The 17814-nt window shown below is 43.5% G+C and overlaps 1 protein-coding gene and 1 long non-coding RNA gene across 8 annotated transcripts in view; one reads left to right on the top strand and one right to left on the bottom strand.

Annotated features, from left to right (window-relative positions):
- LOC138747574 (uncharacterized) overlaps positions 1-7106 on the bottom strand; it is a 32432-nt gene extending 25326 nt beyond the window's left edge. Inside the window, exons 1-2 of the long non-coding RNA XR_011347557.1 lie at positions 7025-7106; positions 5766-5829 (exon numbers count right to left, since the gene is read on the bottom strand). This is a non-coding gene — a long non-coding RNA (uncharacterized lncRNA). The remainder of the gene's footprint in view (positions 1-5765; positions 5830-7024) is intronic.
- The window catches only part of LOC138747573 (SH3 and cysteine-rich domain-containing protein 2-like), a 102408-nt gene that overhangs the window by 58532 nt on the left and 26062 nt on the right, over positions 1-17814 (top strand). For all 7 annotated transcript variants that reach the window (XM_069906908.1, XM_069906906.1, XM_069906909.1 and 4 more), the window contains one exon: positions 11291-11591. In XM_069906908.1, coding sequence (XP_069763009.1) covers positions 11291-11591 — 301 coding nt within the window. The remainder of the gene's footprint in view (positions 1-11290; positions 11592-17814) is intronic.

Genomic DNA, 17814 nt, shown 5'->3' on the forward strand with positions numbered 1-17814 from the left:
CTACAGCACATTTAAGTAAAAATCTTATTTTCTTTTCACCTTGCGTAACAACCAGATTTTTTTAATGTCGTAAGTAGGAGAGATATGCAGAAGAAACCAAAACTTGACTGCTTCACAGGGAAGAGGGCCCATTAAGCAGATTCCTAGATTTTACATGATAGAGGAATTTTTACATGATCGAAGAATTGGGGGATATGGGGAGAAGGCAGGTAGGTGGAGTTAGGTCATAAATTGGGTCAGCCATGATCGTATTGAATGGTGGAGCAGGCTTGATGGGCCATCTTTGGCCTACTCTTGTTCATACTTCCTATGTTCCTAGGGACGGCCTAGCCCAAAAAAATGTTGAGATTGGCTATTCTAATCCCAGCGAAACTACAATTTAGTCTCTGCAAGTTGAAGTGACGTCTCTGAGAAATTTGTACAGCTCAAAGGCAGCTTTGTACTCTTTGGGGATTTCTTCCAGAATGCTGTCATTATTTGTCAAGGGAAGAATTTCACAAGACTTGTTCTCATTCTTTTTGCCCAAGGATTTGATGTGCCTCTTTCTGATCTGTAGGACACAGCTCCTAGCTGTTAAAGGTGCTGAGGGAGTAATCAGACTGGAGAGTCACTGCTTTATCTTTTCCTCTCGATGCCATCTGCTGCCTCTCATTCGTCTTCCTGATCTTGACACCAGAGGGGCAGAAATTTTCTCTCCTCAGTAATGAGGAAGCAAATCAATTGCCCATAGTTTAGATTGGAAACATTTCTTCCCAACCGCTGTCCATCTCGGAGATAGATGATTTGCAGACTTTGATCCCTGTCTGACCCAATGCAGAGAGATAGATCCCATTTGGAGTCGTATAGCATAGGAACAGACCCTTTGGCCCATTTTGCCCATGCTGACCAAGTTGGCATTTTTGGCCAGTCCTGTTTGCCTGCATTGGATCCAAATCCTCCTTGGGCCTTCTCTTTCATAAATCTGCCAAAATTTCCTTTTGAACGTTGTAATTGTTCATACTTCTACGGTTTCCTCTGGCAGCTTGTTCCAGATATGGACCACCCTCTGAGTGAAAAGGTTATCCCTCAGATCCCTCTTAAATCTCTCCCCTCTACCCTTAAACTAACTTACAATCTCTTGTTCTCAGATCATCAACTCATGCTAAAAATACTGAGTATTCCCTTTGTCCGTATCCTCGTGTCGTAAACCTCGAAGGTCAACACTCAGCCTCCTGACTCAGAGATTCAGTTTGTCAAATGGCTCAAACCCTCCACTTTCTCGCTATCAGTGTTTATGTCCGCTTCTATATTTTGTTGGTGTCTTCCTCGCTTTGTAGCTGATGCTGAAACATTCACTCTTCAGGGCTTGATTACTACAATGCTTGGTGTAGTTACTGCACTAATATCGGTCTTGAGGCATGAATCCAGAGACGTTAGTTCAAATCCCACCATGGATTTTCAGATCTGTTGCCAGAGTACACACATGACATCGCATGCAACCCTGAGATTTCTTTGGCCATGGCCCAGCCACAATTTCTTCTTCTGGTTGTACAAAAGATCTGTACTCAAGAAATGATGTGTATCCAATAGGGAGAAATGTAAACAAAGAAGTGCAAACATGCTGTGCAATACTGAAAATAAATATTCAATAGTAAATAAGAGTCCTTAAATGAGCCCCTGATTGAGTTTGTTGTGGAGGAGTCTGATGGTGGAGGGGAAGCAGCTGTTCCTGAACCTGGTGGTGCGAGTCTTGTGGCACCTCCACTTCTTTCCAGATGGCAGCAGCAAGAACAGAGCGTGTGCTGGGTGGTGTGGGTCCTTGATGATTGCTGCTGTCCTCTGACGGCAGTGCACCATGTAGATGTTCTCGACTGTGGGGAGAGTTTTGCCTATGATGTCCTGGGCTTTGTCCACTACCTTTTTGCAGGGCTTTACGCTCTGAGGTATTGGTGTCCCCCATACCAGAGTGTGATGCAGCTGGTCAGCACACTTTCCACTACAATCTTTAGACGTTTGCCAAGGTTTTCAATGTCCTACCAAACTTCTCAGAAAGTAGAACCCATGGTGTGCTTTCTTCACAATGACATTCATGTGTTGGGTCCAGGAGAGATTCTCTGAGATGGTGACTCCCAGGAACCAAAAATAAATTTCAACCTTGCTTTCAGAATCAGAATTTATTGTGAACATGTCACAAAATTTGTTTTGAGGCAGCATAACAGTGCAAACATTTCTATTAACAACCTCACACTGGGCGGCACAGTTGGCGTAGCGGATAGCTGTAACCCCATTACAGCGCCAGCGATCGGGACCGGGGTTCAAATCCTGCGCTGTCTGTAAGGAGATTGTACGTTCTTCCCGTGTCTGCGTGGGTTTTCCCCGGGGTGCCTCCGGTTTCCTCCCACCATTCGAAACGTACCAGGGGCTTGTAGGTTAATTGGGTTTAAATCGTGGGCAGAAATGATCTGTTACCGTGCTGTATGTCTAAATTTAAATATTTTTTTTTAAAAATAGGCCAAGAAAAAGAAAATGACAAAGTAAGGTAGTATCTGTGGTTCATTGCTTTTGTTTTCAAGATTGGGATTTTCTAATCTTGCTCCAACTTCATCCACTCTTACTCAGGTTATAATTTATTAAACTCCCTTGACACTTATTACCATTTTGTATTTATTGATGTAATTTTTGTTTTATCTTTTCCTTTTATAAGTTGGTTTTTTTTCCTCTCATGGTAGCTGAATTCTACTAATTGTTCATTAGTATATTTTACATCCCTGTGTAACTGGTGCAATGAAGAATTTGGGTGCATTTGTACGTTGTACTGGTGCATTTGACAATAGCTCTCGCCACTGCCATCAAGTCGCTGTCCTTCTGTTTCAGTTGTGGCTGCAAACACACCTTTGCATTTGCTTCTCTCTCGGCAGCTGTGTCTTTGTTACTGAGCCCTAAGCTTAAAATACCTCCGTCAAAGCTTTGTCTTTAAATTTTAAGCAACATCTGAACAATGCATTGTTTTGGGCCCCTGCCTTAATATCTCTGCTATCAAAAAAAACTTGGTCATTGCTCTGAAGGGCCTAGGAGTATTTATGAACCACATTACATGCAGTACTTAAATGCAAATGCTCTTTGCTGATGCGGGGTTCTGTTAGTTGTGGACTTTGTGGGGACTTATTTGGCCCTTCAGTCTGTGTGTCAATTTTGCCCTGCCCTACTTCATGTCTATATTTGGTTAAAAGCTGCTGTAACTTTCAGAGGCGCTCTAGAGTGGTAGTGGTTTCATCACTGGAACTAATAATCCTGATAATGTTAGTTTAAATTCCTGTTTCTCAATTTGAACATGGTTCAATAAATTTTGGAGATTAAATAGCTGCAAAGATTTGAAAGTAAATGAAGCTGTCAAGCTCTCGGCTCTATTTCAAAGAAATCCTTTTTCCTCAGAAAACTTGCCATCCCTGAGACTCTGAGCCGTACGTGATTTGTGAGGCCAGTTGGTTCACAAAACAATGATTTCCAGGTTAATACATGAATCTCAGACTTGTAGTAGACCCTGTAGCCCACAGTGTTCCTGCCAGCGACCAAGTACCCAGCATCAGGAATCCCATTTCCAGCACTCTGCCTGCTGCCGTCTATGGTATGGCATTTCAAGTGTCTTCCGAAGTACACTCCCATCTCTGATGCTGGACTCCAGATCACAGCCAAGCTTTGAGTGATGGTGTTCTTCCATGAATCTTCTCAATCTCCTGTGCCCTTTGGCTTTAAACACATCAGCATAGGAAGCACAGATTCCCACTTAACTTGCTTGTCTATATCCATAGGACCATAAGGCATAGGATCAGAAATAGGCTATTCAGCCCATCGAGCCTGCCCCACCATTTAATCATGAGCTTGTCTATTTTCCCCACTCAGCCCCTCTGCCCGATCTTCACCTCATAAACTTTGATGCCCTGGCTAATCAAGAACCTATCTCTGCCTTGAATGGACCCAATGACCTGGCCTCCACAAGTGCCAGTGATGACAAATTCCACAGATTTATCACCCTCTGGCTGAAGAAATACCTCCGCATCTCTGTTTAAGTGGACGTCCTGAGGTTCAAGATTAAATTTATTGTCATGTAACAACAAATGTCATATTGACTGCTTTTGTGTTAGGGTCAAGAACTTCAAATTCCTGGGTGTCAACATCTCTGAGGAGTCTCCATGCCTTGACAATCACAAAGAAGGCTTGCCAACGGCTAGACTTCGTGAGGATTTTGAGGAGATTCAGTACGTCACCAAAAACTTACAGAAACTTCTACAGGTGTACAGTGGAGAGCATTCTGATTGGTTGCATCACTGTCTACCATGAAAGTGCCAACATTTAGGACAGGTAAACAACTCCAGACGGTTGTTAACTTGGCCAGCGACGTCAATGGCACCAGTTTTCACTACACCCAAGGAATCTACACGAGGCGGTGTGTAAAGAAAGCTGCCTCTCTCCTCAAAGACCCCACCTCCCAGGCAATGCCCCCTTCTCTCGGCTACCATCAGGGAAAAAGGTGCAGGAGCCTAAGGACGAGAACTCAGCGGCACAAGGACAGCTCCTTCCTTGTGGCCATCAGATCCTTGAATAATCAATAAGCTAAAGACATAGTGTGGAAGTAGACCACCCTGGACACAAATTTGAGTTGCACAAGGTGGGTGAGAGGATCGCAGGAGATTTTATTTATAACTGGGATGCTAAATTGGTTTTGGGAATGAGAGAACCCCCACTATTAAAACATGTAATTAATGTTTTGTATAACTCATCAGATTGGGTCACCAAAAACACCCTGACTCAAAATAGATTAATACCATCACTAATGGATCACTGGACACCTGGTCTCAGAAAGGGATCCGGTTTATTGATGACTGTTATGAGCAGCAACTTATGTCATTCGATCAGTTTAAAAAATGTATCGTTTGTTAAATAATTCTTTTCTCTGCTATCTTCAATTGAGATCTTATTTAAGGGACAAATTGGGTCCATCAATTACTTTACTAAAGTGCAACGATTTGGAGGTTCTGATCCCAAATGGGATTATAAAGAAAGTTATTTCTGCTCCAGTGTATTTCCTCTTTCAAACTAAAACCCCAAAAAGGGTGTTTACATAGGTCAAGACAGAGGTGGGAACCAGACTTGGACATAATAATTGGAGAACAGTGCTAATGTCGAAACTGTATGACAAATACAGTTCATATAGACTGCTATAATTTCTTGAATCAGTTATATCTCACACTGCAAAAATTAAATAAGCTTAAATCAGAAATTTCAGGGCAATGTTTTAGATGCGGCACAGAGGTGGGAACCTTTCTAAATTCAACCTGGTCATGTTCCAAGGTGGGGCCCTTCTGGGAATTTCCTTGAACAAATCATAGAAAAAGATTTTCCACAAAAAGAGAGTTGTTTTTACTGGGAAATATTGCGGGCATAAGACCTGTAATGAGGCTGCCCAAATTTTAAACCCCATTTGTAAAGATCGCATTGGCGGTGGGCAGGAAATGTGTAGCGGTGACCTGGACGTCTGATTTTCCCCATCTAGGATTGACATGATGGAATGTGGAAATGCAAAGCTGTGTTCCCCCTGAGAAAATCAGTTACAGTTTGAGGAACAGATGTGATGTTTTTATCAACATTTGGCAGCCATATTTATGGCAAATAGCTGCAAATCTTTAGTGTTTTTCCCCCTCCCCCCTTAGCTTCAGAGTGCCCCATCTGTACCCCTACCCTGGATCTAGAAAAGGTGATCTAAGGCCCGGAAGGTGGACGGTACAGACCTGACAACCGCTTACATTTTCTCTCTTTTTCACTTAGTCTTGAGGTTTCTTGCTCTCTATTTTTCTATCGGGGGAAGGGAATAGGAGGGAGGGGAGGTACAGTTAATTATAATTATAATTAGACATGCACTAGCTATTAATGACACTATTTCTTTTGGAAACTTATTTTGTCCTTTGCATGGTTTGACTTGAAAATTCGTAAATCAAAAAAAAGGGGCTCAGGCCCAAAACGTCAATGATCTATCTTTCCCTCCTATGGACGCTGCGAGACCCACCGAGTTCCTCCAGCATTTACTGTGTGGTTTTACCATAATCAGAAATTACCCCAGTTCACAGAGAGCCCTGGACCTCGAACATGAACTTATCTCTCCAATGCCCCCTGTCCTGCAAATGTTTTCATGTGTTTATTTTACAATGCTGCCATACTTGGAGTCACCAGTGAATTTCCTAATCATCTCCCTATATTCACATCTAGGTTGTACTTAATGAAGTTTAGAGCATAGAACAGTCCAGACCCTTTGGGCCACAATGCAAGCCGACTCCATGATTAATACAACCCTTCCCTCTATTTTCCATGCATCCATTTGCCTGCCTAAAAGTCTTTTAAATTGTCCCCATTGTATTAGCCTCCACAACCTTCCCTGGAAATACCAACCAGGCACCCATCACTTTTTGAAAAATTAATCATGGACAATAAATGCCAGTCTTGCACTGAATCAAACCTCTAAGGTAAAGAATCGAAAAGAGGGAGGCTGTGTGTTGTTTTGGATACTGCCTGTGGCAGTCAAGACTAGAAGGTAATGATTTCATTTGTCAAATTCTCCTTCAGGAGTTTGACATTTGTCTCAGAATAAGGTGTGTGCCTGTGTATGTAGTCCTTGGCAGGGAGCGACTGACTCATTTATTAGATTTTATTGTTGTGCGTGTCAAGATGCAACAGGAAGGTGTGTTTGGCGTGCCAGTAATCTTTTCTGTCCGCGAGCTCCTTCACTTGCTGCTTTTTTTTCTTCTGAAAAAAATCATTCTGCCTCCTGTTTGTTTTATTTATTTTGTTCCCCCCCCCGCATCTTTCCCTTTACGCTCACTCTCCTCTTTTCTCCTTTCATAGAGCCAAAATCCGTTCTCTCCTTTCCGCTCTCCTGTCCCCTTGTATCCAGTTAACACCTTTTGTCTGTTTGTCTGCGCTCCCTCCCCTCCCATTCTTCCCTTTATTCCCCCAGACTTTGAAGATAGATGCCTGTCTTTTTTTTTACTCCTACCTTGAGGGAGGGCTCACCTCCCGAAACATCAGTAGTAGATCTTCACCTCCTGTGGACGCTGCGAGACTGGCTGAGTTCCTCCAGCATCTGTTTTTTCTATAATCACAGTGCCTGTAGAACCTTGTGTTTCATTCCCTTTGTTACTGCACAGTTGTCTGTTGGCTCTGATCAATCTAGCCTTGTTGGGAGGTGAAGGAGGAAAGTCTGCAGATGCTGTGATTATGGCTAGTACACAAAAGTGATGGAGAATCTCCACAGGTTCTACAGCCTCCAAAGATCTATAACCAGCGTTTCGGGCCAGAGCCCTTCATCACAGGAGATTAATGCAATTGTCCAATGGCTTCCTGATGACTGGGACATTGACAAGAAATTTAAGGATAATCTTCATTCTTTTATATTTAATGTTTAATAAAACAATTCCCCTGGTTTGACCTTAGTGAGAGGCCTTCTTCCTCTCCCATCCTCCCTGAAGCTTTAGCAAAGCAATGAAGGGTTTTGGTTGGAGAAATTCAGCAGAGGTTTCAGCTGCAGTAGAGAAAGAGTTTGTTGCATTTTTTCACAAGGCCTACCAACCTCATTTTTTCCTTCAGACTTACTATCGTGGCATCACATACAACCCTGAGATTCTTTTACCTGCAGGCGAGGCAGAATTACCACTTTTTGGTAATACAAAAAAAACTACACATGTAAAACAAACAAAGACATGTAAACAAACTGTGCAATGCAAAGAAAATAAATCAACAAAATGCAAAAGTGTCTTTAAATGAGTCTCTGATTGAGTTTGTTGTCTGATGGCGGAGGGGGAGCAGCTGTTCCTGAACCTGGTGGTGTGAGTCTTGTGGCACCTCTACCTCTTTCCTGATGGCAGCAGTGAGAACAGAGCATGTCCTGGGGGGGGGGGGGTGTGTGTGGACCCTTGATAATTACTGCTGCTCTCTGACAGCAGCGTACCCTGTAGATGTCCTCGATGGTGGGAGGTGCTTTACTCTTGATGTCCTGGGCTTTGTCCACTACCTTTTGCAGGGCTTTATGTTCAGGGTATTGGTGTTTCTCCTCCCCCCCCCCCCCCCCCCCCCCCCAAACCAACATGCTTTCTTGTCAGTGAAACAGTTTTGAACTTTAAACCACTGCCATGATGAAGCAGTTCTCCAACCCAAAGCCATCTGATTCCCACGGTCAGCGATGTAATAGTCAGGATCTTCTGCTTTATTGGCGATTGAAGTAGAAGTATTGACCAGAGGGGAGATTTAAAAGAAAAACTGCAAGCGATCGAGGTGTTGACCAAGTTTGCTTTGCATCTTGTACTTTGGATTATTTACAGATATTCTGCTCAGAAAAAAGGCTATTTGGCCCTACTCAGTCATACTATCCCATAAAAGCTAGTTGTAATTTTCTGCATTTGGCCAACATCCCTTCAGCCCATTCTTATCCATATACGTGTCAAAATACCTTTTAAATGTTGTAATTGTACCATTTGTTCCAGCTCATTCCACAATCCCATCATGCTCTGCGCGGGAAAAATTTGCCCTATTGTCTCCTTTTAATCTTTGCTTTCTCACCTTGAACCTGTACACTCTAGATTGCGAATAGCAATGTTCTTTCTAATGAAATCAAAAAGGTTTTGCATGCTACTCAATGGAGATATGTTGAAACAGTGGATAATCCAATTGATTATGGCTTCATGAGGATCAAAAGTTCAATCTTTTCTGAAACAAGCTAACACATGGGTGTCCAGTCCTCACTTTCTTTTGTAGTCTCAAGAAGAATGGCCTCAAAATCCAGAACAGTTAAAAGAGATCTGTAATAAAGGTGGTTTCCTCCTTACGAAATGGATTAGTAAGAGTCGAGTTGCGTTGGCTGTAATTCGGTGGGGGGTGGGGGGGGGGGGGTAGGGGGAGTGAGTGAACAAAACTGCTGGTATAGCACTTCTAAGCAGCCAGCATGATCCTGATAGATCAAGTGACCTATAGACTGTGTTCCTGCCTTACCATCTGAACAACGTTGCTCTCTCATGACCAAGCTCCCAATGCTTTACTGAAGTGGCCACTTTCCATATCCAAATCTCAATCGGAGCACTGACTGCTTAGTGATTTTAGACAGTGAAGCAGAGAGTCATTTCACCATGATTTGGGGCTGCAGACTCCACCTTCCCACCTTCTCAACACCTGAGGTCACAGGAACCCAACTGGAATATAGCTAAAGTACTCTTGGTACATTCAAAGGCATGGGCTTAAAAAGGAAGTCGACAATAGCACCTGAGAAGAGACAAAAACTCAGCAACTGCTGGGATCCTGAGTCCCTGAGGGGACTCAGTGGGTCGGGCAGCATCCATGGGCCAAAATGGTCAGTCAAGAATGGTCAGTCAGGATCTTTAATCATCGTAGATGCTGCCTCGCCTTCTGAGTTCATCTAGCAGTTCATTGTTCACTCAGTTGTACCCTAGACTGGCCCCCTTCCTGAACTCGGCAAAGAGGAACATATTGAAGAGGCTTATTTCACCAGATCATTCTGATGGACCATCAAGAATCACAAAAGGCTGATGTTGTGAAACTATTAGGCATTTATTAACTAAAGAGAGGAACTACCAACCACCTCACTGACTGATCGAAGCAAGGAGAAAGGGGAACGTGCAAGGAAGGGGCTATGGGTAGGATCAGTCTCGGGAGGTGGGTTCAGCTGGCTGCAGCCAATCATGGCATAACAGTAGTTTACCACACCTCTATGCAGGAATAAAAATAAAACGGTGTTTCTCTAATTTACCTTCACTGGTGAAGAAGCATTAAACAGGAACAAAATGAGTACATTTGTCATGCAGCATAACTTTTCGTGTTTGACAGGAAGCTGCAGCTGGGCCAATATTTGGCCCACAATCAATGTCACTCAAACACTTTTTTTCTTGGTGCTGTTTGCGGACTCTTGCTGTGCTCCAGTGACCGATGCACTTTCCAGCATGACAAAACAGTGCTTCCAAACTACTATGTTGGCTCTGAGGTCGTTTTGGGTTATTATTGGCAAGGTAGAGGACGGATGCTGCTTCAGAGCTTGTCCAGGCTTGAGGTGCATCCAAAAGTGGGCAGCAGTTGACCTTGGTTCTCTGAATAGTTGTATCCAGGCAGAGATGTCTCCTTTTTGCAGAGGTGAACATTCCAGTTCAAGCAGTGAGTTGGACGTGAACAAGAAATGGAAGCAATTTTAACTGTAAATTAACCGTGCCTAATAATCAGCTCTGAGGCATCTACTTGTAATTTACAAGAATGCATCTACAATCTCCATTTTTTGTCCATTTGCGTGATCTTAGCAGTTAACCGTACACAGGATATTTAAAGCAACATCTTCGTCTTGGTTAAAACGTTATCAAAAGATGGAACCTTGAATTATATAGTATTCTGTTATGAATATTTAAAAGGATCCAGTTTGAAATCAGAAAAAGATGCAAGATGAAAGCGCCAGTGTCTTTCAGAATGTATCAAATGTTTTTACAGATGATGAAGTACTCCAGAAGAATAATTGCTGTCAGAACTGCGACAGATAATTTCTACATAACGTTATCCCACAAACCTCAGTGATTTATCTGATCCATGAGGTAATGTTGGAACTCCACAGAACTCTGGTCGGACCACACTTGGAGTATTTTATTCAGTTCTGGCACATCGGTGTAGTAACCATGGAGCTGTTTTAGAGAGGGTGCAGAGAAGATTTGCCAGGATGTCACCTGGATTGGAGAACGTCCTTTGAGGCAAGGGTGGTAAAGCTATGTCTGACCACATCAATGACCGGGATCTCCCAGTGGCCAACCATTCAATTCTGCGCCCCACCCCCACAAATCTGTCCACGGCCTTGTGCGCTACCAAACCAGGGCCACTTAAATTGGAGGAGCAACACTGGACACTTGCCAAGGGTGATATTAACATCAACTTCTCAGTTTCTGCTGTACCACTCCCCATTCTCCTTCTCTACCTTATCCCTCTATGCTTCCTGTCCTCCAGCTCTCCACGCCCTTCTAACTCCATTCAGAGAGCTAAATCTTCCTCCCTGTTGCTTGTGCTCCTCCTCTACCCCTCCTGCCTACGTTTTGCTCATACCTTGATGAAGGGCTCCAGCCTGAAACATTGGTTATGTACCTTTATCTTTGCTGTATAAAGTACGCTCCATGCATCTGCAGACCTTTGTGTTTCACTCTGTGGAAATATAACTCTATCTGTTGATCGGTTTAATTCAACAAGTGTTGGTGATCTTCATAGTACTTCTGTTTTTTTTTCCTTGCAGTTTCAACGGCTGAAGAGATCCCTGTCCTTCAAGACGATCCTCAGAAGCAAAAGTGTTGAAAATTTCTTTCAGCGGTCGAACAGCGATGTGAAGTTCTTGCCAGAGATCCTGCCTCCTCCGCCCACATCCCCTCCAACTCCATCCGGTGCTTTTCTATCAGCAGATCCCATTGCCAATGAAACACCAGCAAGGAAATCCCACCAGGGTGCAGCGCCCGTCAAACCAGTAAGGACACACAACTTTCAAGAATTTGTCTTCAAAAAGCCTACATTTTGTGACATCTGCCATCACATGATTGTAGGTATGTTTTGTCTTGGCTGGGGACAGCCATCAGCTCTCTGAATAATAGCCCAGCTTTGGTATTGCGCACCACATTTTTGGTTTATCATTGCATCAACAAATCATCATTAATACCATATATAAATGTGTAATAGTCAAATTTTGTGGACCAATTTTAGGGTAAAATTTAGGGCGTCTTCTATTACACGGATACTACTTTTGGCCACAGTAAGTGCCTGTGTCATTCAAGGCATTGGGACCTCAGATGGGCGAGCGGGTGGCCAGGACCGGGTGGTAAGTTTGCGTTCAGGGCATCAGGATCTTGGATAGATGGGTGGCCAGGGCCTAGGCAAGAGTCTGTGGTCGAGACGTCAGGTGTTCCAATGTGCAGGTGGCTGGGAACTAGGCAAGAGTCCGTGGTCGAGGCATTGGGAGGTTGGATAGGCGGGTGGCTGGGGCCAAGGTGAGAGTCTGTGGTCGAGGCACAGTTTCTTTCCGAGCTCTAGATCAGCTATTCTCAGCAGGGTGGGCCAAAAATAGGGGGGAGGGGGTTCACTTTCGGGATGTATGGAAAACACCTGATTTGGGGGCCAAAAATAGGGGGTTTGACTTTTGCATGGTTTTGATTTATATGGTATAATTAAGCAATAGTTATTCAGTAGCAATGGAGCGTGAGAGAGTTGGGTTATTCTTTCTGATGGTGGGGAACCATCTTTATGTCCGCTGATTTTGCTGTTCAGATTTTAAAAGGGAGGAGCAGAATGTTCACATAACAGCAGAAGGATGTGTATTTTGGCCTTCCTTGATAAATGGATGTCCTTCCCATATTCCTGGCCTGCAAAAAGGATTTGATTTCTAATTCCATAGACATATCAGTGGAGAAATGGGATATTCGTGTACCTGTGTTAAGTGCTTCACACAAGCTTTCTCTCTACCCAGTGGGAAGAGAATTAGGGAGAGAGAAAGAGAAAATGTGGTTGGAATCTGCATTACACTGTCCGCAGAGGTGGTTTTGGTAGGTTTGACTACAGCCGTCAAATGGGAATTGTATAGATATAGGAGAAAAAAATTTGCAAGAATGTAGCGATTGTCCAGTGAATGGAATTGGGGGAGCTCTGATAGATGCTGATTGCAAACCTAACGGGCAAATTGCTTCCTGTGTTGTAACCACTGTGATAGATTTGAATCTTCCCTGACTTTTTCTTGCATCCAGTAAATGCATCTGCTACTTAAAACAGAATCAAAAACTTGTCCATTCTTTTTTCTCTCTCTCTCTCTCCCTGGTGCTGCTTTGCCCAGTTCAGTTCCCCCATTATATTTTTTTGCTCCAGATTCCGGAGTCTGCAGTCTGTCTTGTGACTCCTGTTACTTAAGCAGCCCATGTGGTAATGGGTTCAATCTTAAAACAGCTGCTTGGATCAAGAGGTAAGCTTGTGAGTCTTGTGTTTTATAGCCCTTTTTTTTTCTGTGGACTGTTCCACAAATCAGAATTTATTGTCATGAACAAGTCATGAAATTCAGTATTTTGGGGCAGTTGTTTTAAGATTGAACCCATTACCACATGGGCTTTTTAAGTAACATTCATATTATAACAATCTTACAGCATTACTGTTTAAATAAATAAATAGAAATAACAGTGTATGAAAAGTAAGGCAGTGTCTTTATTCAGGAATCTGATGGCAGCGGGGAAGAAGCTGTCCTTGAACTGCTGAGGGCCCGACTTTAGGCTCCTGTCCATTTCAGGCCTGAGCCCTTCATCAAATTATGAGCAAAATGTTCAGACTTCACCAATATAACTGAGAAGTTTTGACTTCTTCAATATTGCTGTTTTGCAGCTTCTCCAAGTCTTTGTCAGTTGTTGTCTGGGACACTGTATGGTACAGACGTGCTGGAGAGATGTGAAACAAAAAGACAATGCTGGAGAATTTTCACTCCAACCACAGTGTCTGCAGACCTTTGTGCAGGAATCTGATGGCAGCGGGGAAGAAGCTGTCCTTGAACCGCTGAGGGTCCATCTTTAGGCTCCTGTCCATTTTCCCCGACGGAAGCAGAGTGAAGAGGGCATGACCTGGGTGGTGGGGATAGAGGCTGCTTTTTTAAGACACCACCTCGTGTAGATGTCCTTGAAGTAAAGTCTGGTGTCTGTGATGTCACAGGTCAAGATCTGCAGACACCGTGATTGAAGTGAAAACACAAAGCATTCAGCAGGTCAAATAATGTGAGCTGGCAAATAGGTTATCATTTTTATATAAATATCCTCTTTGTAAAATGTTCCAGGAATGTCACCAGTTGTGCTGAATGATCACAATGGTACTCTGGGTGTTTTGTATTTCCTGACAGCATAGAGGCCATGCAACCTGTCAGCGTATGCTGGCTCTCAGAACAATCATTTCCATAGAAAACTATAGCACAGAAACAGACATATTTAGCCCATGTAGTGCATGGGCTGCCCAGACCCATTGACTTGCATCTGCCCTCCCATCCCCTTCCCCTTATTTTTTTTTCTCTGTATCCTCCTCTTATGCACATGCTTGGTAACATCCTGACTGATTCTCTGCATACCTACCTGGAGGAGGAGAAATTTGAGAGTGGGCAATAGAGTGTTTTGAGATGTGCGGGGAAGGAAAACCTAGCGCGGCAAGGGGGGGAACACGTGGTCGTGACAAGCACTGCCACTTGGAATCAAACTCTGGTCACTATCCACCCCCAACTCCCCTTCTCCCTCGCTTCTTCCATTCTTCCACACCCCCACCAAACCGCCTTCCAATTGCTGACTCCAATGACCTAGGGGAACACTTTTAAAATGATGAAAATCGAACGCAAAAATCAAATTAAAAAAAAAAATGTGGAAATCAGAAATCAAATCAGAACTTGCTGAAAATGCCCAGTAGATCCCAGATGCAGCCTGATAGGACATTACAATACAGAAAACAGACCCTTCAGCCCTTCTAGTCTGTGCCTAGTCTGAGTGACTTGCATCCTGTCCATGGGCCACCATACTCCTCCCATTCATGTACCTGATTAAATAATTCTTAAATGTGGAAATTGAACCTGCATTCACCACTTCAGATGGTAGCTCATTCCACGGTCTCGCTGCTCTCTATGTGAAGAAGTTCCTGCTAATGTTCCCCCTAAACCTTTCCCCTTTCACCCTTAACCCTTTGGTTTGTATCTCACCTACCCTCAGACGAAAAATCTACTTGCATTTACTCTGTCTATACCCTTCACAATTTTGTAGGCTTCTATCAAATCTCCCCTCAGCCTTCTATGCTCCAGGGAATAAAGTCCAAACCTGAAATATTGTCCCTGATGAGCAATTATTTGTTCACCAAAATGACAATGTGGAGAAATAGTACCATGGACTCTGACCGACTGGAGAAAGTCAGGTGCCGCCGAATGTAAAAGAACACTACAGCAAAAGAACGTAAGAAATAGGAACAAGAGTCGGCCATCTGGGCCTGTCGAGTCTGCTCTGACATTCAATGAGGTCGTGGCTGTTTTGACCCTCAACCCTGCCTCACCTGTTCCCCATAACCCCGAATTCAATTCAAAAAATCTGTATGATTGTGTTTTAAATATATTTAATGAGGCTGCTTCCTTGGGCTGAGAATTCCACACATTGTTCAAAGTTTCATATTTTTGTCTAAATAACCAAGATGCCAATTAATTATAATTGGAGTAATTTGCAGATATTTAAGACTGCCCCTTTATGACCCTTCCAATAAATGTAGGAACATAATAAAGCTTTCCCTCTGAGCCGAGAGTACTAACGTTGATGGATTAATTTTCCTGAGGCAAACATTCCCCCCCCCCCACAAAGGCATTGGATGCTGACATCAGCATGGCCGTTGTAGCAGCTGGCAGAATGGATGAAAGGAGAGCATCGTTAATGGGACAAGGGTGTCTCTTGAGGACACGGTTTCTTTCTTAGCTCTACATCAGCCATTCTCAGCGGGGGGGGGGGGGTCATACCCTCTCATTTGTAGTCGTCAGTGTGTGTGAAATTCTTATGTTGTGCAAATTTTTTTTACTGTGACAGAAGTATGTAATGTCTGGATGCTTGTGCAAATGTAAACTTGAAATTGTTTCAAGATTATTTTGGCATACCCGATCCCTCATGGCTAATTAAACTATATTGGCATGTTTAATCCAAGTATGATTGCATTCTACGAAGTATAGTTATTAATGACTACATTATTTTCAGAAACTAACTTTTTGTGCGCACATTAACGTCCTTTGAGTGCTGGTTGCAAAACGCGAGTGTGCGCGCACAGCTTGGAGGGAACAGCAGCTACAGGTTGAAATCCGTAAGAAGGGGAAAACAAGGTGTGTAGACGGTAGGAGAGAAGTACAGAAGAAACCAACTAAAGTTGACTGCTTCACAGGAAAGGGAGCCCATAAACTTTGAGCAAAATCCTAAGGGGGCCAGAACCAAATAAAGGTTGAGAGCAGCTACTCCAAGTGGCCATTGTTCTGATCAGCTGTTTTGGAAAGCCAGGTGTGTAATGCTGTTCCTGGGAATAACTTCGACTTCCTTTAAGGCTCACACTGTGAGGTAGCCGGCCAGGACACTCTCGATAGAGCTCCTGTAGAAAGTTGACGTGATGGTGGCCGGTAGCCATACCTGCTTCAGTCTTCTCAGAAAGTGCAGTCGCTGTTGTGCCTTCCTGACAAGTGAGGAGATGTGTGACCACGATAGGTCACTAATTACAGAACTTGGTGTTCTCTCTCTCGACTATAGAGTTGCTGATGTTGAGTGGAGGGTGGTCGTCCCTAGTTTTTGATCTATCTTCCTTTCGTCACATCATTGTTACCTTCCCTGATCATTTCTTTTTGGCAGTGAGTTCCATATTCTACACTCCAGGGGTGGGCAACCTTTTAATTTTTAATATAGACATTCAGCATGGTAACAGGCCATTTCGGCCCATAAGTACGTAATGGGGGTATAGGCTAATTGGGTGGCACGGACTTGTGGGCCAAACTGGCCTGTTCCCCACAGGGTATGTCTAAAGTAAAAGGTTGGCCACCCCTGTCCTACACACATGCTGGGAAAAGACCCTTCTCCCAAATTCCCTGCTGGGTATTTTAGTGACTGACTTGACTCCATACCTTTTGATTCTTGCGCACGAAGCATTTTCCACATAGCTCACACAATCTAGAACAGCACAAGAACAGACCTTTCGGTCAACGATGTTTGTACTGAACATGATGCCAAATTAAATTCAATCTCTTCTGCCTGCATATCCCTAAGTTTCCTGCATATTTAAGAGCATGGGACACAGGAGCAGAATCAAGCCATTTAACCCATTGATTCTATCACGGCTGATTTACTATCCTTTCCAACCACATTCTTCTGCATTCTCTCTGTCACCCTTGATTCCCTCTGTAATCCAGAAACCACTATGTCCATCTTAAATCTACCCAATGACTTGGCCTCCGCAGCCATCCATGGCAACAAATTCCATAGATTCACCATACAATGGGGAAAGAAATTCTTCCATCCTGCTGTTCTAAAGGGACGTATGTGTATTTGGAAGCTAAGTCTTCTGGTCCCAGACTCTTCCCCACCGTAGGAAGTGTTCATTCTATCTAGGGCTTTCAAAGGTTTTCAATGAGTTCCATCCTCATTCTTCTAAACTAATTCTTCTATTTGTCCATCTAGGTGTCCCAATTATTGCCTTTTTCCATCACCACTCTCTGTGTAAACATAAGAACTTGTGGACACATTTCCTTTAAATTTTCTGCCCCTTGCCTTGAAGGCATTTCCTCTTGTGTGATATTTTTACTCTGGGAAGAAGATTCTGACTATCCTATCTCTGCAACTCCTAATTTTATTAACTTCTATCAGACCTCCCCTCAGCCTCTGACACCCTAAAGAAAATGACCCAGGTTTTTTTCCGAACTCTCCTTGTAGCCCATACTCTCTAATCCAGATAGCATCCTGGTAAATATGTAGCCTTTCCAAAGCCTCCGCATCCTTCCTGTAATGGGGACGATCGGAATTTAAAACTAACCTAACCTTGAATAGCTTCCACCGGTCACTGTCAGTCCTGTATTTTCTCTAAGTTGTGCTTGACAAATGTTCTAATTGCCAGGCAGGTAAATTCATTGATGACAGCAAGACCGTGCTTTCTGTGGACTTTAGCAAGGCAGCCAAGATCCTGCGACTGGAACTAATCAATAGCGCCTGACCTTCAACTCAAATAATGCAAGCTGCTCAAGCTGAAGGCATCTGGACTGTGACA

The sequence above is a fragment of the Narcine bancroftii genome, chromosome 12 (assembly GCF_036971445.1).
Source record: "Narcine bancroftii isolate sNarBan1 chromosome 12, sNarBan1.hap1, whole genome shotgun sequence".
NCBI classification, from domain to species: domain Eukaryota; kingdom Metazoa; phylum Chordata; class Chondrichthyes; order Torpediniformes; family Narcinidae; genus Narcine; species Narcine bancroftii.